The 25,425-nt window shown below is 44.5% G+C and overlaps 1 protein-coding gene across 7 annotated transcripts in view; it reads right to left on the bottom strand.

Moving 5' to 3' along the window:
• Positions 1-25,425, bottom strand: part of pou2f2b (POU class 2 homeobox 2b) — a 69,732-nt gene that overhangs the window by 20,822 nt on the left and 23,485 nt on the right. Inside the window, exon 1 of one of the 7 annotated variants that reach the window (XM_013274647.3) lies at positions 2,924-3,098. The exons of 5 other annotated variants lie outside the window; for them this stretch is intronic. In XM_013274647.3, the coding sequence (XP_013130101.1) occupies positions 2,924-2,978 (55 nt within the window). In that variant the 5' untranslated portion in view covers positions 2,979-3,098. Of the gene's footprint in view, positions 1-2,923; positions 3,099-25,425 lie in introns of those variants that run through there. One more of the 7 variants, XM_019365075.2, reaches the window with a different exon arrangement.

Here is a 25,425-nt window from a genome sequence, read left to right as displayed (position 1 = left end):
CCCCACAGCAAAAATCTATAACATACTGTAAATTTCCACTTCTTTCACATTGGGCCCTGTTACACTGCGATCTTCAGCGCGTGGAGTGTACAATACTAAAGCCAAATCCCCCTCCTCATATAAAATGATTGCCCAGCTCATAAAACAGAAGTAATGCAGAGCTCCCAAAGTGCTGCCTATCGCACTGCGCTGCCCCGTCGCAGGACACGGGGAGAAGGTGCGCGTTGATTCATGGTTAAAAATGGTCTACAGACAGTAGCATGGTGGATAATGTGGTCAGTAATACAGTGGTGGGACAGTATATCAAGATGTAGTGTCTTTTTCTCACTTCCCCTCCCGACTTCCCCTTGTACCGGGTTGAGCGCAGAGTGCTAAACCCAACACTTACTGTCAGCGAGGCTATTAATATTAGCCTGCTCTCTCTCTCTCTCACTCTCTCTTTCACTCTTTTAAAACCTCCCTCTCTTTTACAACACGCTGCTGCACACACAAACACAAATAATTTCGCGTCGGGGTGACTTACACGCTCTGAACGTGTTTACAGTGTAAGCGGAGGACGCATCTCTTGACTGGTTTTTTTGCACATGTGGTGCAAACTGCATTTACTGCAGGGATAAGAAAGTGCTTCTAACAGGTTTAATTGCTCAGCCCGGTCATTGTTGCGCCGCCACAGCATATGCAACCCTTGGAGTTAAACAGCAGAGTTCAGAGTTGCTTCACCATACTGAGTGAATCCACAGCAGAGCAAATTTAATGCTGTATAATCCTGTGTCATGAATAAATGATGCAATAGAAAGGAACAAGGAACAACAGTGCCTGTGCTCAGTCTGGACTGTTTCTGTTATTCTCCTCTGGGTATTTTGGCCGAGATGAAACTCCACTGCAACCACCCTGCAAACCCCCCCCCCTTCCCCTTCCTCCCCACTAACTCTTCACCCAACTTCCTGATTCAGGACATAACCCCAGCGCCAAGGGGGGTGTCTGGGAACTGGAGTCATAAAACTTACTAACTACAGGTTTGAGAAGCCAAGCGGTGCTGAGGGTTACCGAATTTGATTGCAAAGAAGCATTTTCCATTTAAAAGTGAATGTCAAAGAGTCATGTCAACACCAATCGCATATCTGTGCCAGGATGAGACAAGCAGGAAGAACATGTTAGTGTCGAAATTGTTAATATAGTAATGATAAAATATGGGGCTGAACAGATATTAATAATATAGAAATAATAATAATAATAAAACAATGATTTAGGAATCAAGAGAAGAACTGAAGCTGAAAAAACAAATACAGTGAGAACCTGAAGGAACAAATTTGGGATGCCACAACAAGGCCATAACATTTCATGAGGGTCTCTGCTCTTGTCAGTTTGGGTCGTTTTGTTAAATCTAAGTTACTATTGTAGTGTTTTTTTGTTTGTAACACATAAAAACACCTCATACAAGTGAATAAAACACATGAATATAGCCAAATGCTGCTGGAACTGAGAGACAAAGGTCACCACCGCATAATGCCCATGAAATCATTTTTTCCCACTTCTAAACAGCGTGAATAATTTTTTTTACTGATGACAATGATGTAGTTTGACCAGATTAAAAAGACTGAGTGCTTTCAAATTTCCACACTTAATTTTCCTCATTCATTTACTTTAAATGTTTAAAATGAGCAAAAATTATTAACTTTACAGAAAACCTAAACACGGCTCACGAGGTGACACGTCAAAAATAACTGTACAAGATTATTCCCGATATACACGAATGTTTACCGCACTGGCTTTCCACACCGGTGCACCTTTGTGAAGCTGTGCGTTACATAATCTGGCGTGATGCGCCGTTTGTTGAAGTTTGCGAGAAGGACATGTCACTTTGGTCAGAGCAACTTCCCAGAGGTCACAGCAGTGACCACATGAGGTTAAGGAGTGACTCTGTGAATATTGTGCAGTGAATCACTCACTGATAAACTGTGAACACCAAAGATCTTGTACATTTTTTTTTTTTTTTTTAGAAATTCTATCACGACTACAAAGACTGAGAAATGTGAGCTAATTGACATTTAGAAATTGTATTTCGGGTAACGGGTGAGTCAGCTAACTGCCTGCTGATCTTCTCTCGTAGGCTTGCCGTCGTCGGTCAACCGAGACTTTGTCTGCCTGTTCTCATAGGCTGTGCTGAGCTGACCACCCAGACTCAGAGCAGGAAGAGTTACACAAATTATTAGTAAATACTGAGGCTAAAAAAAAAGTTTTCTTTTTACATAACTGTCCTTAAATCAGACAGCTTGGAATTCACTGACAGACTTGAAAATGAGCAATAATCAATGCAATGCTCCATCGCACACACACAAACACAAAGTATCCTCCAGCTTTAAAGATGCACTTTATCGAAAAAAAACAACCCCATCTGTAAAGTGAACACACGAGTAACGGCGCTCATCACTGGAGAGAAAGCGTTTTGATGATGGACTATGAAAAGTAATCTCAGTACAGAAACACACTCGAGCTGCAGAAGTCGCCTTTCATTAGCTGAATGTTAGAAAAGACTCTTCAAATAAACTTTTCATTACATTTTCCTCAAGGTTGTTTAGCATTCAATATTCAGTTTAAACACACACACACACACACACACACACACACACACAAACAGAGGCTTGCTACGGGCTGGTGAAGTGTCTGACCTTTCCCTATGCAAGAGACAGGCGTCCACTCATCCATCCATCCATCCACCCCCCCTCCATCCCTCGTACCACCTCTCACCCTTTGATGTTCCCCAATTAGCTGAGCTTGTTAGACCCACTGGCATTAATCAACAGCATATCACACACTCTCTTTCACACACACACACAGAGGTCCTTCTAACTCACGCAAAGCTTAATTGGTCTTGGTAAATGAAGGCCAGCAACGATAGAGAGCTGCACAGACAGTCACTCACCTGGCAACCACATACTGGAGAAGTCCTTTGCTGCTATTGCCGCTGTCTTGGTCATATCTGCGAGAGAGCGTATACGCGACCTAAAGAATAACTCTCACTCTCCCTCTCTCTGTCGCTCTCTAACCAAAAGGAGGAGTGTATTAAATCATATGGTTGAATTACTCTTCCCCCCTCTTCTCTCTCTCTCTCTCTGTTTCTCTCTCGCTCTGTCTCTCACACATGCACATGACAGTAGTCCACACCCCCCAAGCCCCACCTCCTCCCCACATCCTGCAACACACAGGAAGTAAGCCTCAAAAGAGTAGGAACTGTTCTCAAAGAGGAGAGAAAAATACAAAAAGATAAAAAAGAAATTGGAGACACGCAAGAGGTTAAAGAGTGGGAGAGAGTGAGTGAGTGAGCGAGGAGATCGAATAGATAGAGGAGTTGAAAAGGAGGGGGATGATTGGTGCCGTCGGAAAGTGATGGCGCGGCTGGAAACAGCCACTCACACACACACACTCACGCTCACTCACTCACTCACTCACTCACTCACTCACACACACAAAGGAGAAAAACAGCGAGTCTGACATTATCACAGACGAATCTATGATAGATTTATATACTATAAAACCCAGCGGAGGCTCAAAACTTCTCCAAAACTCAGCTGATCACGTTTTTTTCCCCCCCTAAATTCTACGCGGGATCTTGCAGTTTTATCAGTTTACCATGAGTCATGGCTCCCGCGCCCCGGTCATATCTATGTTTATGTCTGACGCTGGGACTGCCATTAGAGAGTACACCAGTGGGCGTAAGGTGGTCTGTCGAGGGAGGTCGACACCAACAAGAGAAGATGTGAGACATCCTCAGCTAAGTATAACAACCACAGCTCCACTCTAAGCCGAGAGGAAGGAAAAACTCAGTCACAACACTCACTGTACCACTGACCACGCCACAGTGAGTGCTACACCACAGAAACCCACAACGTGAATCTCTACACGTGATGGATAGATACGGCACGAAAGTGGAACATTGAAGAAACGCTATATACGGGTTGTTATCAGTGTCGCCCACAAGGATTAAAAGGCTAAGAGGCAAATAAGTGAAAATCTGAGTCCGATGAATGATCATATGGAAGCAGATCAGCGTGTTTCAGCATAAATACTGCCTACAGTTTCACATCTGTGTCAACGTGCTGCCCTGGCAGCAGGATGAAGCGACCACAAGGTGGCACTCTTGATTCTCTAAACCTGATGAACGAACCATCCACAGACGAGAAGTCAGAGCACCGCTCCCCTCCCCGTCCTTCTCCCTTGGTCCGAGTTCACTAATTCAAAAGCTAACGGCAGCAGAGTTCCCAAGTTTAACCTTATAAATACTTTATGTGGTGATTTACAACGGCCCAATGTACTCCTGGATAGATGCACAGTAAGAAGTGCATACAGCACTCCACTGGAGGTGCTCAGTTATACAGAGACACAGTTTTGAATTTGTCTGAGGCTACGACTGTCCATATATGTTGTTACAATAAAGATCACGTCAGGATCAAGACTGTGGTGTGATGAGTAAAGAACTTCCCAAATATACAAGACAATTTAAATATTAGATATTCAACAGAGAATAACTGTATAACATGAAAAATCGATCCCTCTGCTACATTTTATCTGAGGCACACAGATCTGCCTTCATTAGGAGAGCAGATCTGCGTGTCTGTTAGTAATCAGCGGCGAGAGAGGGAGGGTCTGTTTGTGAGGGAACCGACCCAACAGGCCCGTCCAAGGACAGTGACAGACTGTGCGTCGTGGAGGAGGCGGTCCACTGGGTCAGAGGTCGTGTGGGCAGCCTGGCTTTGGCCGTGACCTTTGTTCAAACCCCAATCTACTCACATAACTACCAGTGTATGTGTCTTTGTGTGTTTTTATGTGTGTGTGTGTGTGACGGGAGTGCTGTTGGAGTAGCCCTAATAAGCGGATGGTGAATTGGTGTGCCGTGTGTGTGTGTGTTATACAGTTAATGGCCAAGGAAGCCCGGGTCTTGGCTATAATGGGGACAACACATAGCATTAATGGACCAGCAGCAATTACATATTCATCTTATTGCTAACAGCTTAAACTGAATAAATAATAATAATAAACAACCAAATGTGCAATATTTTGGTGCGTGTTTTTGTCGACTAGAAGTTAAGTTTATAAGACATTAAACAAACACGCAGTTACATGCATGCACACGATCTGATAGCGGGACCCCAGAGAGGAGGATGAGGGGAGGCTGAGTCCTCTGGAGCGCCATCAATCACTCCACTGTCAGACAGTGAGGGAGAAGCAGCGAGGGAGGATTGGAGGTTACTAAGATTGGGGGGTGGGGGGGGTGGGGGGGTAAGAGAGGAACAGTAAAGGAAAAAGGAAGGAGCTGTGAAACAGTGACAGGAATAAAGGTGAGCGATAGAGAGGAGGCGAAGTGGGATAAAAAGATTGAAGAAAGCATGTTAGCTTGCTTGGGGTAAGCAGGATGGGAGGAGACGGCGTATAATGGGTCATTGCAGGGATAATTCTGAGGACGCCAAACCAGTTCAGCATCCCTCCATGGCTCAGCCCTCCTATATCTAGTGCAGCCTCGGGCTTGGAGCACACACACTGGCTCTAATTCATATAATCCATCATATTCCTCTTCGTATAGACGGGGACAGAGCACGGCTCAGTGATGGACCCACCAAGCCAACACACAGTCAAACAGCAACACTCTTATTATACAAGGTGAGAGATTTAGAATCCAGTCTTGTGTATTGTGTGTGTGTGTGTGTGTAGTTTCATGAGGAGTAGCAGGATTATAAACAGTAGGTCGAGCAGTGTGGAGACTACAGAGGTTGAGGTTTTGTACGAGAAGCGGCAGGGGCTAAAACACACTCACACTGTTGGCTACCTTGGGACCGGCACCATCTCAGCCGCCTACACCTTTGCAACACCTATTCCTTTCCTGTTTCTGATACCTCTCAATTGCTCCTTTTCCTCTAGCCCCCCTCTGCCCCGCCATCCTCCTTTCACACCGTTCCCCCTCCTCTCTCTGTATCATCTCGGCAGCCCATAGGGAGCCGGGTTTGTCTAGACAGACACCGCTCTCTCCCACGGCGCTACCAAGGTTGAAGCTCAAATCTTTATCTTTCCGCCTCTCACCCACTCTTCTTCTTGTTCTTCTGCTTCTTTCGGTGCAGGAGTGAAGGGTTTGCAGGGGAGGGACTGGGTTCCCTTGGCCCGGCTTCATGACCAGATCAAGGAGCACTGAGGCCACTTTACAAAAAAAAAATGCTCACTTACATGGACAACACAGGCCGTTGTGCAGAATGCGCAACATACAGACAGAATTACTTTATGGCAACCATTACCTCTAGGGGCAATTTCTTTTGTCCAGCTGTCCCCCGTCACTCTGCCCTCTTCTTCATATGTCCTTCCTCTTTTCCTTCAAACCCTGTCATCATCACCCATCTCTCTTTTTTTTGTGACCCCCCCCTCCCCATCTTTTTTTTCCTTTCACCAATTCAAACTTTCTCTTCTCCTCCTGCCTCTCTTTCTCCCTCAGACCTGCTGGTCAGCAGCAGCTGTGACATCACTGGCCACTGTTCTCTGCTCGGATTGGACATTCGGCCACGTTGCCAGGCAACAGCAGTGAAAGGTCTCAGTGTGATCGTGTGTGTGGCGTGCGCACGTATGTGTGTGTTTATGTCTGTTTATAGCTACGTGAGTGAAAGGTGTGTGAGCGATTTTCCTCGCTTTGCCCTTTATCTGTGCATGAAGAATGATCAGAACAGATCTACTTCTATGCTTTATCTCAGATCAAAGCATGTAGATGATTGGGCTGCCTCGCCGCTCTCCTCCACCACAGAAGAAGAGGGATGTGTGCGCGTTGCGTTAATGAAAAAGAAAGATGGTACGAACGAGTGTGCGTGTCAGTGTCTGCACTTGCGTCGAACCAAATAAATGTGTATGTTCGTGTCGAATGCGGGCCTGTATGTTGTGTGTGTGTGTGTGTGTGTGTGTGTGTGTGTGCGTGTGTGTGTGTATGTGTGTAAGCCCCCGGGAGCGGGTGGTTATTGTATCTGACACAGCGGCTCTTTCTCGCGCCTCATATTTCTGGGCCGATCGATTCCTCTGACTCCCGACAAGACAATAATCGCACCTCCCTCTCTCACTCCATCACTACCATTATTACTGACCTCCCCAGGGAACGAACAGGGTGGAGGGAGGGAGAGAGGGATGAGGAAGGAAGGAAGGAAGGATGGAGTGAGTGAGGGAGGGTGAGGAATGATAAGGGGGGGGACACAGAGTTGCTTAAATATGGCCTATGATGATGAAAAAGCAAAAAGGGGGGAGGGAAATGATGAAAACGAGACAGGAAGAGTTGGCTGGGAGAAAGTGAAAAGAGACTGAGAGGGAGAGAGGACCAGGAAGTTGAGATAAGATGATGGAGGGAAGAGATCTGGGGAGGAAACAGTAGGAAAGATATGGATGCGAGGTGATACAAGTCAAAAGGAAGAATGAGAGAAAGCAAAAGCATGAGGGGAAACGACAGGAAGGAGGCCGGTGCACGACTTAAAAAGGAGGCGAGCGATATAGATCACGGTGAGAAAAGAAAGGAGGACACGAGTGAAGGAGTGCGGAGAGACGGAGGGCTGAACGGAGGGACAATAACGGAGAGAATTAGTGGAGGAGAGATGAAGGATTCGCACTATCTTCTTCTAATAAAGGAGAGAATAAGAGACAGAGACCGGGGGAGGGAGTCGGAGAGGGGAGGTAGGGGTGGGGGTTAGACTGAGGTGAAAGAGGGAGAGACAGAAATATATAGGAACACACACACACGCACACACAAAAACAGAAATACACAAGCACATAGAGCGATGGCTGCAGCGCGGTGGAGGTCAGCACTCAGAAATATTATTAAATTGACAAGAGTACAATAGTTGATTGGCAGGCTGACTCCTGCACTGCCATTCAGTGGAGAAGAATGGAGATGGGACACACACACACATACACACAAAATGCATGCACAACTGCAGTTTCACAGAACAATCAACACAGCATGCAGAGATGTGGACACACACACACTTGTCTTTTGTCCGTTGTGTGCATGTATGTGCTCACGGCTGCCTCCGTGTGTCTGTCACTGCTGCGTCTCTATGCTTTGAATCCAGATTACAATTACAGTAATTGGCTCTCAATTCAAGGGATTGCTGTTTGACCCCCCTTCACCTCTCCGTCTCCTCTCCATAGCTGCTTCAGCCATCCCCACACATTTTTGCCCCTTCCTCCTCCTCATCAATATTCCTCCACCTTCCTTTCTACCTGTATCGTTACATCCATCTTTCTCTGTTTGCACCCCCACCCCCCCAAAAAAACCCACACACTTCATCCTCTGCTATAACTATCTTCCCTCTCAGTTCTTCATCCACCCCACTCCCTAGCAACTTCTTTCCACTTCACACCACCATTTTTGCCACTTTTCCTCCCCCTTCTCTCTGCCTCCACCTTCACCTCTCTTTCTCTGATAGTTGGGCAAACAGGGAATCTATTGTATACTTAATTTATGCTGTATTTATTATGGATAGCTGTTCAGCGATACAGTCAGGGGGATATATTGTGCAAAAGGGGGGTGGGGGGGTGAAAGAGTGATGATAAGAAGAAGGAGGTAAGGAAAGGGGGGGTGATAGAGGTGGTGGTGATGGTGTGTTAGGGAGGTGGTGGTGAAGCGAACGAGGGGAGGGGGGCTAGGAAATTGGTCTGGCTAGCGGAACAGCTTTTCACCTCTCTCTCTCCCCCTTTTTCTCTCTCTCCCTCTCGTTCTCTCTCCCTCTCTCTATTCTGCTTTGTATTCTGCAGAGATGACAGGGGGAAAGCTTTATTGCTCCGAGTTTGTATCGATCGGGGCCACTCTGAGGGGGTAGGCCGGGGGACGCGCTGAGCAGGCCCTTTTTCAACGACCGCAGCTCCAACTTCTCCCCCCCTCCACCAGCCACCCCTCCCCTCTTACTCCTCACCCTCCTCCTCCTCCTTCGAAACCTCCTCTCGCTCGCTAGGTCGCTCTGAAATTCAAATTCAAGGCTCTTATTCTCAAAGGTTAGGAGAGGGAGAGCACAGGAAAGCAAGAGGGAAAGAGAGACAGAGATTGAATGAAAGAGAGATGGAGGCGTCTGGCTTCTTCCCCTGACTGAGGCCCTGAATGGAGCTGGGATCTGATAAGCAAAGCCCACAAACACAAACAAGGGAAGAAATGGAGAAATAAAAGGAGGAAAAAAAGGCTGAGAGGAATATATCAGCCTCTGTGCTCTTTCTTCCTCATCTTTCCTCTCTCACTAACTGCCACCTCCCCCTCCTGTCCTCTTCACTACTGTATCCCCATTTTTTTTTCTGTTAGGATGATTTTGTTGACAGGTGAAGAATGAGCTGGGTCCGAGCATACATAAACCTCTCTGTTTCTGTCCTGGTTAGAGGGACGTTGGGGGAGCTAGGGTCCGCTGAGAGACAGAAAAGGCCTGCACAGACCATTTTTTTAAAAATTCAATTAAAAAAAATTCAATTAAATATAATTATACAGAACTTTCAAAACTAGAAACTCAAAAATCTAACAAACAAAAAAACCCCGCCTCACTCCCTGCCTCTATTTCCCCTGCTTCTTCTTCTTGACAAGCAGTGGATGAACAGGGAGCAAGACCCAATGTCAAAGTCAAAGCCAAGGGACCAAACACTTGACTCTTGCATGTGAGCACACACACACACAGATGCATGCACACACACACAACACGCACCCTTTTTATCCGTTAATGGCATGCAGAGTGCTGCGGTGAGGCTGGGGAGAGGAGGAACAGATTGTCCATCAGGGGGTTACAGGGTTCAAGTCCATGACCAGAGGGCTAGAAGAAGGTTAGGGGTTGTAGGTTCAACTCCCTGGGGGTGAGGAAGATCCCTGCTGTCTGCCGTCCAACCCCAGCTCTAACACCCCCCACCCCCACCAACACCACCTCACAAACCTCCTCCAGGACAATATCCCTCCCCTCCCACCCACCTCCGTCTCCACTGCACTGCTGGCCTTTAAAGCCCTGCTTATTCTGATCACACACATGTAAACCTGAGCCTAGCCTCAAGATATACTGTATTTGTCTCAGATGTACGCACGCACACGCACGCTCTAGCCTGCTCACAAACAAACACACGCACGCACGCTCGCACAGGCAACTCGCCAATGCGCAAACATATTCATAAAGCTCCGGAAACACTCTCACATTTCAAACAGAAATGATTTGTTCTGTGTTCCCATCATCTTATTTTTAACCTGAAACTGTTTCTATCTGTTCCAGCTCCATCTCACTTACCCCTCTCGTGGAAAAAGACCAAAAAGAAATACAGCGCAGCCTCGGCTATCAGTTTCAGCAGATCTAAGTGGATATGACATGTTTATGTAAACATTGGTTATGTATACTGTGTATATATATATGTATGTATTGTCACTGATATTGCTTTTGTGTGTTTATGTGCCGCTCCAGATTGACTTCAGAGATAGAGGAGACATCAGAGACTTGTGATGGATACTCCACACTGGATGCATGGAAAGGTAGATACACACATATGCGCACACACAGAGTACACTAACCTGCAGGCCTATAACTTGCCTGGTTGGCTGGATGGGTGGATGCATTATTAAACACACAGGACTTCATATGTAGAGACAGAATATGAATGCTGCACTGGGTCCTACTGTGGGTGTTCGCTCCACTTGTCACTGTTTCAAATTTTGTGAAAACTTATTTTAGTTAATATCATTATTTAATATTTATATAATGAATCTTAAATATTAAGTAAGTTAATAAGTATGTGTTTATTTACTTACATTTGTAAATGCTGTTTTTATTTCAGTTCTTAGACTGATTATTAATACAGTGTGCACCATTTCCACTGCTGGTTCTTCCTCACATTGAAAGTTTCCTTATCTGAAAAGTTCGGTGATTCTGCACAGATGAGAAATTTCTCCAAGACAAACTCCTCTACAAACACTAAAGCAAGTCACAATGGAAGAAACGAGACAATGGCAGCCTTCTACATGGTCAAAGCCTGGCTTGATGGCACGAATCAGAGGTCAGATTTCACCGTGGGGCAAGATGGTGAATCCATTTAACATTATCCTGGGCACAGAAAGGTGCTGTAACCTACCGAAAACGGTTGAATCCCACCAATTAACCAAAAGGCCTGTGCACGAGGAGAGGCTGAACAGCAACTAAACCACAACACGAGCGCTGTGTGTGTTTACATCTGTAGGGCGGGCAGGCCGGGCCCCGACTCTCACGGTAATCGATGAACGAGGGAGGAAAGGGAGGCAGCGGGCGAGGCAGGGATATGTGTATGTGTGTGTACGGGGGAGGCGGGTGGGAGAAAAATCGGTAAAGAAAGCAGGTTATCTCCCGTCATTAGGGGAGGGGGAATCCCCGTCTGGAGGGAGAGAGGGCTGGGTGGGTGAGGAGGGGTGAGGGAAGACCAGGGTTCATTGATAAAAAGGGAGAGAGGGGAGAAGGGGAGACTATGTTTGGCATCGAGAGAGAGCAGACAATTATCTGTATTGATTAGAGCGGCCCAGTACTGTGAAGACTGAGAAAACTATGACTGGATCAATAGAGAGAGAGAGGGAGAAAGAGAGGGAGGAAGGAGGGAGAGAGGGAGGGAGTTTGAGGATAGACCAACAGAGAGAAACAAACGACACAGATAAAAGATACATATAATGACAAAACATAAAGAGGCAGAAACATCGTTTATGGTGCAAAGCGAAGTCACGGAGCCAAGGTGGCATAAACGTTAAGAGGCAAGTTTGGGGGGGCTTGGGTAGCGAGGGCGAGTCAATGAAAGCACAAGGAGATACATTACATTGTTGATGTCATTACTCTTTATCATTGATTTGTCAGCACAACCACAGAGTTCATTCAACGAGCCATCCAGTGCCCTCCCGTCACCACAGCACACACAGCTGAACAGAGAGCGATGGCGAGAGACTGAAAAAGACATTAACTAAGTACACACCGAGCGACCACAAGCTGGGACTCCAGGGCACGGACAAAAACTTGGCCAGAGAAAACTGTCATTTCTGCCAGCTGCAGGAGCCACAGATCCCTGGATCTATTAAAATAACATGATTCTGTGTTTTTTTTAATGCTCACACCCGTTTGACTCTCATATTAATTACTAGAGGTGGTACTCAGCAGAGACATATTCCTATTGCGGTAACATACACTGCGATTTATCGCCTTTTTCAACTGGAAGTTACGTCCTCAAAGTTAAACTTTGTCACTTTGTCTGTTTTATCCAACAACAATGCAATGAGACTGGCAAGCGTGCTGACACCGACACTGAAACCTGCCATAAATGTTGCCATAACATGGAGTCAGTCTGATTGGCAATTACATGCAATCTTTTTCTGATAATACAGCAAATTAACTGTGATAAATAATCAAAAATCACAAATGTGTTGCTGTCTACATAGACAGATGTTGACATCTTACAGAAATTCACATTTAAATATTACATTTGTGCACAGCAAGCTTCCTGTTTTATAGGAATATAACCAGCTGACAGCCAGTTGAGTTGAGTCCCCTCGAGTTGTGCTCACTGACAAAGACTCATTCAGACTGATGGCACCATGCTGGCAATCTGTCTGTGTTTATGAATTAGACTGCAGTTACTTGCAGACCTGCAGCAATCTCTCTGAGAATAACGGCACTCAGTCAGTTTGCAGAAAAGTTGCCGCCTATCAGGCGAGATGATCCGTCTTATTCGTAGTATTCCCAAAGTATTTTATTTATTTTATTTCATGAAATATTGATACAGGGACCACAGTGGCGCATTGGTTAGTGTTTTTTCCTCACAGCAAGAACAGAGCTGCGAAGGACTGGTGAGCTGTCCATGGCATGCCCCGCCTCCCCTCCTATGGCAGCTGGGATAGGCTCCAGCCCCTGGCGACACCCTCATTGAATAAGCAGCAGAGAATGGACGGATGGAAATATTGATGCAATATTGCAAAAATATTGTAATACTTTACCGTATCGATCCCCCCCCCCCACACACCCTAACAGATACTCACAGAAAGTTATGCATGCATGTTAGCATAGCTTAGCTGACTTCCTGCTGTGCTGCTCTTCTACAACTACACTAATGCAGACGTAGACTGTGGTATACACGGTGTATATAATGTGGAAGCTTGCATATCATTTGATAACTTGCTACAAAAACGCTTAATTGTGGAATTTTAACTTGAAAGAAGAGAAGATGGATTTGTAACAAAAAAGAAGGAGTGAGTGTGTGTGTGTGTGTGTGTGTGTGTGTGTGTGCATGTGTGTGTGTGTATGTATGTGTGTGTCTGCGCACGCACCAAAGAGAGGGGGCTTTGAAAAATGTCAGGAGGGAGGAGGCGTTCAGGTAGGGGGCCTTGCTGTGGGGCCTCTTTTTGTCCTAGACAAAAACCAAAATGGTGGAGTAGGGGAGGAACAAAAGGCACACAGGGGGAAACAGGATAGTGACAACCTGTGCTGAGTAAAAACATCCTGCTGGCACATGCACGCGCGCACACACACACACACACACACACACACACACACACACACACACACACACACACACACACACATTAATCCCTAATCAGACCCTGAGTGTGTGCCTACCCACTCACTACACTTCCCGTTGAAACTTGCATTTCTTGCAGTCCTTGGCCCCATTACCCAGGCAACCCAGACCCACACACACACACACTGAACCACATCTGTCATTTCTTAGTTTATTGAACATTACAAGATGATAGAATTCAGCCTCCTACTCTCTTGATATTTTTTGACACCGAAGAGGAACGTATTGTCAGAAAAGGTTTATACAAAAGAAAACAAATAGATGAAAAAAAAAAAAAAACAGAACGTAAACTCTGAATGGGAAAGCCGGGCTGTATATTGAGGAAACCTTTGGTAAGGGCAGAAAATGTCAGGTTTGACAAATGACCTTTTAAACATGGAGCAGATGTAGAGAGTCATGTACACTGTAGACAGAGGGCAGCTCAACTGTCTGTCTCTTAACAGCTAGCGAAAAGATAAGTGTGACCGTTTCATAGTGTTAAAATATAACACTCGTGACTCTAAATCAAAATGTGGAACAAACCAGAGTGATTTCTCAATCAGAAGTGAATTTTATTCTAGAGAGGAGATGGTGGAAGAATGGTTTGGGATGCAGGGAGAGGATCAAAAAGAGAAAGAGGGGAGGAGGGGGGAAGCGCACAAATGTAGCGGGAGTGAAATATACTGTAGCAAATCACGAAACTGCAGGAAAATGTATCACGAATACAGCTGAATAGCATTAATACAAATCCATTTTGTATTAATGAAGAAATTAATTACCGTACATAAAGCATACCATAAATATGGTTTGAGCTCAAATCATTAACTTGGAAGTCTTTTAAATTTTTATTTCTATAATTTGACGTTAGTCTACTGTAGTCCAACCAAGGTCCATCTTTATTAAGGTGAGTGTTAAAAAATATTAAAATATGGAAGTTTTCACACAATGTTGTGGTGCAAAGTTAAAAAACTAAAACTAAAAAACAGCTGAATTCAGCATGATTTTAATTCACAGATTACAGTGGGAACACTAAAATTTGAATATAATTCCACAGTGGTTCACAGTATCAGGTAGCAAATATCCTTTAAATAGGAAACAGTAAGAGGTTTTTAATTATTAGGGCTTTAAAACCTCTATATATTAAGGAGTAGCGTGTACCCAAGTCCAAATCTCACTTGTCTGGTCTTGAAATGCATGCAAGCGATCAGAAAACCTGCACAAACCAATAACTAGACTTCCTAAAATCATTTTTGAGGATGACAAGTGGCTTTTGAGAATGAGCCGTCATCGGTGCAATCTGGAAAAATAAAAGAGTAACAATTGTTAAAGTGAGAGAGCAAACCCCGACACAAACATCTGCGATATTTTATTGGAATTCCACCCTTCTGTTAAATCCCGGTGAAAACTGCAATTATTTACAGGTCTCTCAGGTTATGAGTGAACATCGAGCTCAATTTTTGTTCATGACCAAGTGATCAGGCCGGTCCTATAAAGGTTTTTTTTAAATTATTCATGCCATCTGAAGAAAAGCACAGGTGTGAATCGAGCTGTGATTTTAACTGTAACACGTGTCAAACATCAGTTCGGTGCTGGTAAAAACACGCGGTACTGTTTAACATAGAAATGTCCTAAAGCGTATATGAAAGTACACTTGTGTAGGGACAAAGAGCAGCTGAGGAGGATGCAGAAAAGAAAGAAATAAGTGACAATGACAGAGAGGAAGGGAGAGCTGGACATCAATTACAGGTATACAGTTATGCATGGATGACATCACTGGACCCCTCCTCCAGCCCTTGGGAATGGGCGCCTTGGAAACAGTCGCTAAGGGAACAGAGTACTGAGAGGGCTGGGGGGACCAGGGAGAGAATGGGGGGGTGGACAAGATAGTTGGGGGAAAAAAGAAATTCAAGGAGGTAGAAGACAGCCAAAATAACACTGAATCAAACCTCGGTCTATTGGAAAGCGAGGAGTTTAAGGACAAAGTCAGGTGATCTGGAAAAAAGAAAAAAAAAAAGAAAGAGAAGGAGAAAAAAAGCATTTCCAAAACAAATCAGCTGTTACTTTCCTCACGTCCCATTCAGCAAATGGGCCACCTCATCTCATAAAGGGTGAAAAAGGAAGCTCTAGCACAGCTAAAGCCCGCATTGTCCTCTTCCCCCGTATACCGAGACCAACCTCTCATCCACTCCAGTCATTTAGAGAGGAGAGATTTAGTGCGGCACTGATGCAGTGTGATGGTAAAAAAAAAAACGGCACGTGATAGAAAAGCAGAGATGGCCTCGGGCTGGTTTAACGCATACAGATATAATATTAATGGGGGAAAAAGGCATGTTGATAGACAAAGAGCAGCTGCTGTAGTGAAATGCTGTCTGTTAATGTATAAGGGTGGCTCGAAGTCATTTTTAACCACAAAGCTGGAGGTTCTAAGTGGATGGAGGAATTGAAGTTTGCGGCGTTGCATTAAAACACGCCCACTGGAAATCACCACCGTGCCACTCTGACCTCGGTAAACTCCTCTCATCCCTGCAGACAGTGCAATGTCCACACACACGGGTATGCACTCTGACTGCTACGTAAACACCAGGGCCTCATCTACGTTACTGCATCCAATTATCACATCAAAAACAACAAACATACACTTTGCATCACTGAGGTGTCCCCAAGTTTATGTGCATAACAAACATCTACATTTTTATGCAGCATATTTGCAAATAAGCACCATAAACAAACCAAAGGCGCAGGTTTAGTATGCAATCTAGATTTGTCATGTATGCATAAAATGTGATCAATATCTGTTGCTGAATAAAACATGTTGCTGGTTTTTGACAGGCCGATTTGAAATGGAGATGCTATGCTAATACAAAAGGCCTCGGTAAGATTGGCCCTGAACCCTCCACATACCAGCAGTTCACATTTAGACGCTCTCACCTTCACTCTCCATAATGCATGAGCTGCCTGAATATATATCACTCCCTGCACAGCTCACTCTCTCACACACAGAGTTCCATATGCACAGGAGCACTACTGTGTGCAGAATGACAGGGAGGCAGATACGCACAAGATAGCTGCGCCGGCACATAAGCGCACACTCACAAATCAAGCAATCCAGCACGGGAAACACAAAACAACCTAAAGACCCAAGACATCCGTGGTGAGAGTTTGATATACGATGCATGTAAAACAGAAAAAAAATACACAAAGAAACAAAAAAACTAAAAAACTGCCTTTTTGTGTGCAAGGGAAAAAACTTTGCAGTAATTTGGAAGTTAAACTTGACAATCCTAAATGATCCGTTTTCTTTCGCCAACTGATTTTTGCCAGCAGAACTTTTTTTTTTTAAAGCTTTGATTGCTATGAAACATGTGGAGGATACAAGCAGTTATAACAGCTAAAAAACACACAGTTGTTCTTCTTTGATCAAGTGGTGTGAGACACACTGGCAGTGCTTAATCAAAACACTGGTAAGCCATCCTGAACTTCTAGGCTTTCAACAGCAGGAAACAGGGTCAGGGCTGCTGAACAACTCAGTGTGAACTGCTCTGCAGCTCGTATGTGTGTGTGAGTGTGTGTGTTGATGTGTACGTTGGGGGTGGTGGGGGGGGTAACCATGTCAGTGGTGTTTGTGGGCTGCCAATTAACACACACACACAGTTTTTTGAAAGGTAGAGTGAGCTGAAGCGAGGAATGAGGAATGGAAAGGTGGACAAGTAAAGCCAGCCAAACATCTAATGCTGGTGCAGGGACTGTAAGGGTTTGCATTACATTACATTACATTATTATGAAGGAGAACAATAAATATGCATTTTACAAGGCAGTATGTCGGTTTTAGAAGACAACTGAATTTACTTTGTGCTTCTCTCTCTTTCTGTCTTGCTGCCCCTGCCGGTCTTTAACCTTGGCCTCCGGTGCTTCTGCCTATCGCAATAAAGTCTCTCCCTCCATGTCTTTACCTCTCCCACCCTTACTCTTTTCTTCCTCCTCCTCCTCCTCCTCTCTGTCTCTCTATCCCCCCGGCACCACTGTTGTCCACTGTTCCACTCATTCATAGTAAACACTATTGATTTTCAGCAGGGAAAATAAAAAAAAAAAGGACCATGAATTTTAATGCCCCTATCTGTCCCCTTCTCCATCTCTTCCTATTTCCCCTGCCTCTCCCTTTCCTTCACTCCCCCCCTCCTTCCTCCAACACCACCACTACCTCCACCCCATCTTTCCTGAGGGGAGGATAAAGAGATGGGGATCGTGTGTGTCTGTATGTGTGTGCCATATGTGTGAGTGTAAGGTGGTGGTACGGAGAGGGAGAAGGAGAGTGGGAGGAGGGGGGGGGTTGCATTTCTCATTTCCCAGCTGTGCCTCTCTCACACAACTGCCCCTCCACCCAAACCCCCACCCTCTACACTCCCTATACCTCTCCTTCTCCCCATCCCATCCTTCTCTCCTCCTCAGTCCTCTGTTGTTCCCCTCTTCTCTTGACATCAGCTTTGACTCTGGGGAGTGGAAGCAAATGAAGCTCTCTCTGTCCAACACACACACACACAGAGCGCTGATAGTCGCACACAGATAGGGGTTGCCCCATTTGGCAGGCGTACACTCACACATGCACTTAAAACACTTGCACACAGACACCACAAGTGATATAACCAGGCGCTCGGTCAAGGCCTCGCACAGGCCAAGACAAACATAAATACAAATCCCGTGTTTAACACTCGGACTGTGAGCGACGGACGAGTCGAGCATTTAATTTTTCTTCCATGTTTCTCTTCCTTTTTTCTTTCCACTGACTTCCTGCTTCATCCCGAGTCTCACTCTCGGTGCATTTATCTACCTTCAACCCCGCCACCCGCCACCTCGCAATCCCTCTCCTTTTTTCCACCATCATCTCTACCTCCCTCGCCCGGCCTCTCTCTTCTACTCTGTGTATTGATTTTGCTATAAGCAGTGTCCCGGTTGCGACAGGTTAGAGCAGACAGACAAAGGCAGACTTCATCAACCAGTGTTAAACACAGGAGCCACGTCCTCAATAATCACTCCATCACACAAAAGACGACGAGAGACAGAGAGAGAGAGAGAAGAGGAGAAGAAGAGAGGAGATGAGCGAGTATTGACGAATGGCGAGGAGTCGAAGAGAAGGGGGGAAAAACTGTGTTGGAGTATTTTCAAGGAAGCCTTTTTCTCCTTTCATTTGTAAGAAACACGGGGGAAATAGTTCACTGCCTGGATGCAATCACACACACACACACACACACACACACTCCTGTGTCTTAAAATCTGTGATACCTTTTATCTCTTCTCTGTGGCATGTGTCCTTTCATCTGAAAAAGCAGTCACACAAGGTTATTTTGTTAAAACCAAATTTCTCTCACTAAAATCTCGGGACATGCATTAGCAGATTTTGGGGAAAAATTGGGGGTCTTTTTAAAAGGGGGGTTAGTGCCTGAGTAGGAATCTTCTTTAACAAGCTCATTATTATAGCAGTGAGTATATATACGGACTTTTCTGGTCTTTAAAAAAAAGGTCTGAATAGTGTGTGTGTGTGTGTGTGTGTGTGTGTACGCCAACAGTTTTCATCTCCACTTAATCTCCTGGTCTTAATTCAGAGTGTACATTGAGCCGCCTAATAGGATGTGACTGGAGCGCCTGCTGCAGCACTAGCTAGCTAGCCGCTAATGAGAGGGCCGCCACAGCCAGGGAATCAAAGCGCTTCATCAGCACTCCTAATTACTGTAAACCTCGTTAGCTGGCTGGAAAGCTAACATCTGCTCTCGGTAACAAATTACGTCCAAATATAACACGGACCTGGCCTGACGTGTCCAAGAGAAAATCAAAGAGCGTGCTGTTACTACACCCGGTGATTTTATTGCCCTTTTCTGTATTGCGACTGTAATTAAAGCAATGGAGATGCAAGAAAGATTCAAGTTCTAGCTCAACAGCATTTTCGTTGTAAGCACAGTTTGGTTAAGGAAATGCTCGTTTTGTGATTTTTTTTTCCCTTTTTTAATAATCCATGGAGGTCTGAGGCTGCTAATGTTGCCCATCTATGAAGCAGCAGGTGTGTGGACAGCAGGTTTCCATGTAGCTCTGTCTGTTTGCCCACTCACCCCCTCTCTATCTCTGATCAAAGCGCGCCCTTTCAACCCCCTCCACCGCCACCTTCTGCTGTTCCTGTCTTCCTCCTCCACCCCCCCATCATAATTTGACTGATGATTACACTTGTCACTCATGGCAGCATGTGGCCAATTAGGAAGTGGGGTGTTGAGGAGGGGAGGGACGTGCAGTTTGTGGTAAAAGGTGTGGGAAGGGGGGGGCCGGAAATTTGGGTTACAACTACAACGTGTCATCACTTGTTCCACTCAGGTAGTCTTTTTGGTTCTTAGCTAGGAGAGAAACAAATATTCATTTCTGTTCAATTCTCCTTAAGAGAGTCGAGAAACACCCTCGAGCTGTGCTTTCTCTACCCCTTTCAGACGCTCCGTCCTTGTCTCGCACTCTCTTGACCACTTCAGTATCTCTCCATGTTCCAGGGTAATCACAGACTCATTTAAAGTCACTTTTGTACACTACCTCTGACTGGTGGTTAAGAGTGCGACCGCAGACTAGGCTTTTATGGGCCTTAATGTGTCCTACAGACACTTTGGCAACCAGGCTGCTGTTGCCAAAGATGTGAGAACAGAGAGGGAGAGGGAGAGAGACAGAGAGGAGGGGAAGGGAGACAGACAGAGGGGGGGTATAAAAAAGGAGAGAATAGGACATATGAGGCCAACAGCCATGGCGACTTAACCAGGCTGAAAAAAGGGGGAACGAAAGAGGATGAAAGAGGAGGGAGGGAGAGGGACGTGCACGACAAAATGGACAGAACATGGAAGCGTCAAAAGAAAGGGGAGCGAGAGGTCACTTAGTCACTCCTGCGCCCCCTGCTCTGCACCTCCTCCCTTGTCCCCTTTACAAGCAGACAAAGGGACAGAGGGGTGCAGCCCTTGTACAGATGAGGGAGGGGTTGCGCCCTCCCTCTGTCACTCCTACCTTCCTTTTTGCTTTCTAATGTTTAACGACAGCCAGTTGATATTGTCGGTGGATGCAGGTAGAAATTAGTGACACACACTGGAGGTCGTTCAAAATGAAATTTCCTCATTTAGACAGGAAAATAATTCTCTTAAAGAACCTAAATCACAGGAATATTATTCGTAAAGCGAGTTAAACTGGGGCTTCAAGGTGTGATTATTTTTTTTAAATACATCTGTCCCTCCATTTGAATCAAAAACAGTTTATAGATGTTAGAAAGTATTAATTTTAATAAGCAGGCAGTTAATAAATAATGTGTCAAATGTGTTAATTGAATGGAGAATATTAATATGCAGAGCAGTGCTATAAGTTATTAGCAAACCTTTAAAGCATATTAATATAAATTCAACAGTTTTTAAAATAGCCTAATATTAAGCTCAAACCACGCTAGTTAGCACAACCTAAACTCCACCTGATCTTAACTTTAACTTTTTTTTAAATAAATACAAATAGAATTTACATGCTACAGAATTAATACACATAGTCTTTACTGATGATATTAGTTTGCAGTAACTAGCTATGGTCTTATTTACATCGCCCTAGTAATATAACCCAAACCATGCTAGCGTTCATGCTAGTTAGCTTGACTAAAATTTGAGTTAGTTAATGCTACAGTTGGCTAGCTTAACTAAAGTGTGCCTTTCCTTTTGATAAATAGCAATTAGTTGTTGATCAAGCACAATTTTAATCAAAATTAGGTCTCTGTGTGGGTTTATGGCACATTTTTCTCCATACCTGTCGATTTCCCCATCCAAATGTTGAAATTAAGTGAATGTCTCTATTTAGAAAATTTCATGATGTGATATTATAGTATATAGTATATTATATCGGAAATCTGTTCACTATTTTTATTACAGATTATATCAGTATGGAAGCTGACTAAATATTAACTGATAACTTATGGCAAAGGGGTGAGATTAAATAAGTGTGTGACTTTTGTATAGTATTTTTTCTCTCCCTTATTTTCTTTGCTAAATGTACCTGTATATTGTTTACATGTTTGAAATAAATTAACAAACAAACAAACAAGCCTGCTCCAGCTCACAGAGAGGACAGGGTGATCTGCAAGGTAGCTTTTACCTTTGGTGTTGGACAGCCAATCACATGCTTAAGTATTTATTTTTGCTATAAGTTGATCAATCAGAGTGAGGTCGGTGTTTTGATGACTTTTTCTTCTGTGGTTCAGAATCACTTGCTAACTGGTTGTAGCGAAGACAGGTTTACATGATAAGGTCCTGACTGGAGAACAGGAGAGATAGGGGAGAACGATATACTGGTTTTCTTTTCTCTTTGGCATAATTTAAATATATATATGTGCAGTGTACACATGTATTATAGGTAGCCATATTAACGGTGCATGTCAACAGGATCCAAATTCTTCTTTAAGCTTATATTTATTCATATTTTAGTTAGTTTACTTTCGTTAGATGACCCCTTCCCTAACTGTGCAAGTGGTAGGCTCTCTGCGGGTGAAAGTGGCAATGGAGAAAAGAGAATGAGAAGTAGAAGAGAGAAGCAACCACTTCCTGTGAGGGTGCATTTAATGTGGTTTTATTTTATTTTACTTTGGTTCAGTTGGGTGTTCCAGAGAAACATCCCCCTTAAAACTTGTGTTGGGTTTCAGTATGAGTAAGAAAGTATTTTTGTTTGTTGGTTTCCACAGAAAACTGTCACAGATGAGCAACACCCAGACATTGTTTAAGATCCCCCCATATATCTATTGTAAAATTTAAAATCATTAGTCACAATTGTTTGTAATTCTGGAGTATTTTCACCAAACATTAATAAAAAAAACATGACTGTGCGGTTCTAAAAGAGAGATGTTGCACAGGGGGTAAAAGGGACAAGAGGTGTTGGGAGTAGATTAATTTCAGAACAGAATCTCCTGCAGGGAAAAGGATGGAGAGCAGAAAGGATGGGGAGGATAAAGAAAAGGAAAAATGCTCGGAAGGAATAAAGAGAGAAAAGAGATTAAACATGCATTCAGCTCTCTCAAAGGGCTGAGGTGCTCTTGAAGAGTATATGTATGCATGTGTGTGTGTGTGTGTGTGTTTGCACTCCAGAGGATGCTTTTGCAATGATGTGACATTGCTTATAGCAGATATGTTCGCAGCCTTATCCTGATCGGTAAGCACTCTCCATCCACCCTCAGTCTGAAGGACAGCAGTGGAACCTCAGAGGTTAATAGGAACCCTTCATTACCATAAATCTTATCAGCTAAATGAAATGGAGAGAAGGACCCCTGATTTAGTCGTCAGCTCTGCTGGGCTAAGGGGAGACACCCAATCAAACCTCTGGGTTTTATTGGTCTTTTTTATTATCTAAATGTACTGGCACATGAGCAGGGTGGCAGAGGTGACAGCCGGCGGCAATCAACAACAAAAAAGACAGCGGCCAGTAAAAAAACGCATTGTTGGTTTGGAAATGAGACCGCTGTCATCTCAGCAAATAAAGTATCCAGACGGACCCCGCGCATCGCCACAAAGAAACAGCATGCTCGTGTCCCAGCAAGCAGGGGAATGTAGAGAGATTTTACTCTGATGTCTGAATAAATCGCTTTGAAAAATCTTGCCAGATCAGCTAATCAAGTGTATAGACAGCAGGCGTTCAGAGGCGCGTTTTGACTGCCTAGTTTGATTGGCGGCTTGTGGCGATGACCACTTCGACGCTGATCACAGCCAGGCCACCACTGACTGAGCATCCACACATACTCAGAGGAGGATGTCCCCCATGTAGAGGTCAAGTATGGCTGAGTTCTCGGTATGTACATTGCCTGTGTGCTATTGGAGGAGTGATAAGGAGAGGCAACTAGAAAACACAGAAGGAAGTGTAAATCAATATCTAGGATGGAATCAGCTGGTTTGTATTTATTCCTGCTGATGTGTTGATTAGCTGCTTTCTCTCACTCAGACACACACACACACACACACACACACACTCCATCTATCCCTCTCTGTGTGTGTTCTCTCTGTTATTAAGGTCTCCAGGTCTGATTAAGTGGCCTGCTCACCCAGCCCCTGGTTAGGACTAATGCTAGGCTGTATTTCAGCGGACACGGTGACCAATTGCACAAAATCATTTGTCTGAGTGTGAGTCCGTGTCTGTGTGAACACATTGGAGAATAATGGATGGCCTCTAAGTGCTGTTCAGATGAATATGTTTGCATGATTTTCGTGCCGTGTCCTCCTGTGTGCTGGAGTATGCATATTTAAAAGCAATGTCTTTAAAGGTCATTGTTTGGTGAATGTTTGTGTGTGTGTGTGTGTGTATATATGTGTGCATGATAATGGTTATCAATACGCTAATGGTTGTTAAGAATTTACAGCGGATGTGTGTATGTCCCAATCGCTCCTGTTCCCCGGGAGAAACTCAATACCACTCCCTGCTGCTAATGAGCTGTGGGACCTCATCAGCATTAATACTACATTAGTCTCAAGTAATATAAACACATCAGTGCGCGCACACACACACACACAAACACATCCACATGCTTTATATAAATACAGCCTACTGGCGCATATGCACACCTGAGCAAATCCAATAAAAAGGTAAACAGTTAATAGGATTAAAAGGAATTATTAAACCCCACTGTAACACGAATAACACAGCAGCACCCTGCTAATCATCTTTATAGACTGGATTTGCTTGGATTAATCCAAAACCATGAAAAAGCCTTAATTCCCAGTGCTATATATTTTAAAGGTCACCCATAGCACACAGTTACAGAGTGTATGATTTTAAAAGTGTCCTACGATAACTCGTATGTTTGTCTCGTTACGTAAATGCATCAGTTAAACAGAAGACGTCACTGCTGCTCCTCCTTCAGGCCTTGTCACATTGTCAGATTTTGTTGTGGTCATCTATGTGAGCTTAATATACGTAAATAGATGAGCCCAATAGCCCATTAGCTCCTGGAGCATTTTGCCATCAGCCTGCAGCATTCAGAACCCTGTGGCTGGCTCATATACTGCAATCTAATTCTACTACCACGGGGAGAGGAGAGCAGAGGAGAGAGAGGGAGAGAATTGTATTGTGACAGAGAGCAGAGAGTGGGAGGTAAAGGGAAAAGAAGAGGAGAGAGAGGGCTACAGAGAAGGAGAGAGGTAGCTTAATGCAATAAAGCATGTAGTATTGACATCTTTCTCGTGTCTATTGATTCCCCATTATGTTGCTAACAAACCCAGGTTGACATTTTGTCATTTGCAATCATGTTAACACTGCGACTTGCACGCTCCCCTCCACAAACCGATCTATATCTACACACACTAGTTTGCACGTGTGCTCATGCTCTTGCACACCCACACACACACACGCTCGGTCTGTCACACACAGAGCAAATGGGTAAGCACATGCACGGTCTTACATCATGCAGTCGAGGACGTGCCAGCGCGACGTTGTACACATGTAGAAATGTCTTAAAAGTTGGCAGCAAGCGCAGACGCAGAGCTGTGGACATGTTGATTAATGGATTAAGACTGAACATTTTATTGGAATACACTGAAGGCAATAATAACATCAGACCGGCCCTACAGTACACGGGCAGGAAATGTTATGAGGAAAACAAATATCAATAAGTGTATAGTTAAATGTTACTCAGTCTGAAATGCAGAGGCAGAACTAAAACAGCTCACGAGCTGCTAAAACCGGAGGAGCGTGTGTGATCGTACTGTAAGTGCACATGTGTGTGTTTGTGTGCGTGAAAGAGAGAGAGTTAGAGAGTATATGGTAGAAGATGGTGGCTAATGGTGTGTGACAGAAGGTGCATAGCTGAGATGAACTGAATCCAGGTGTGTGTGTGTGTGTGTGAGAGAGAGAGAGAGAGAGAGAGAGAGGGGGAAA

Source organism: Oreochromis niloticus, linkage group LG11, assembly GCF_001858045.2.
Source record: "Oreochromis niloticus isolate F11D_XX linkage group LG11, O_niloticus_UMD_NMBU, whole genome shotgun sequence".
Lineage (NCBI taxonomy): Eukaryota > Metazoa > Chordata > Actinopteri > Cichliformes > Cichlidae > Oreochromis > Oreochromis niloticus.
Note: the sequence above shows the minus strand (reverse complement) of the source record. Positions and strands in the feature narration are given on the sequence as shown.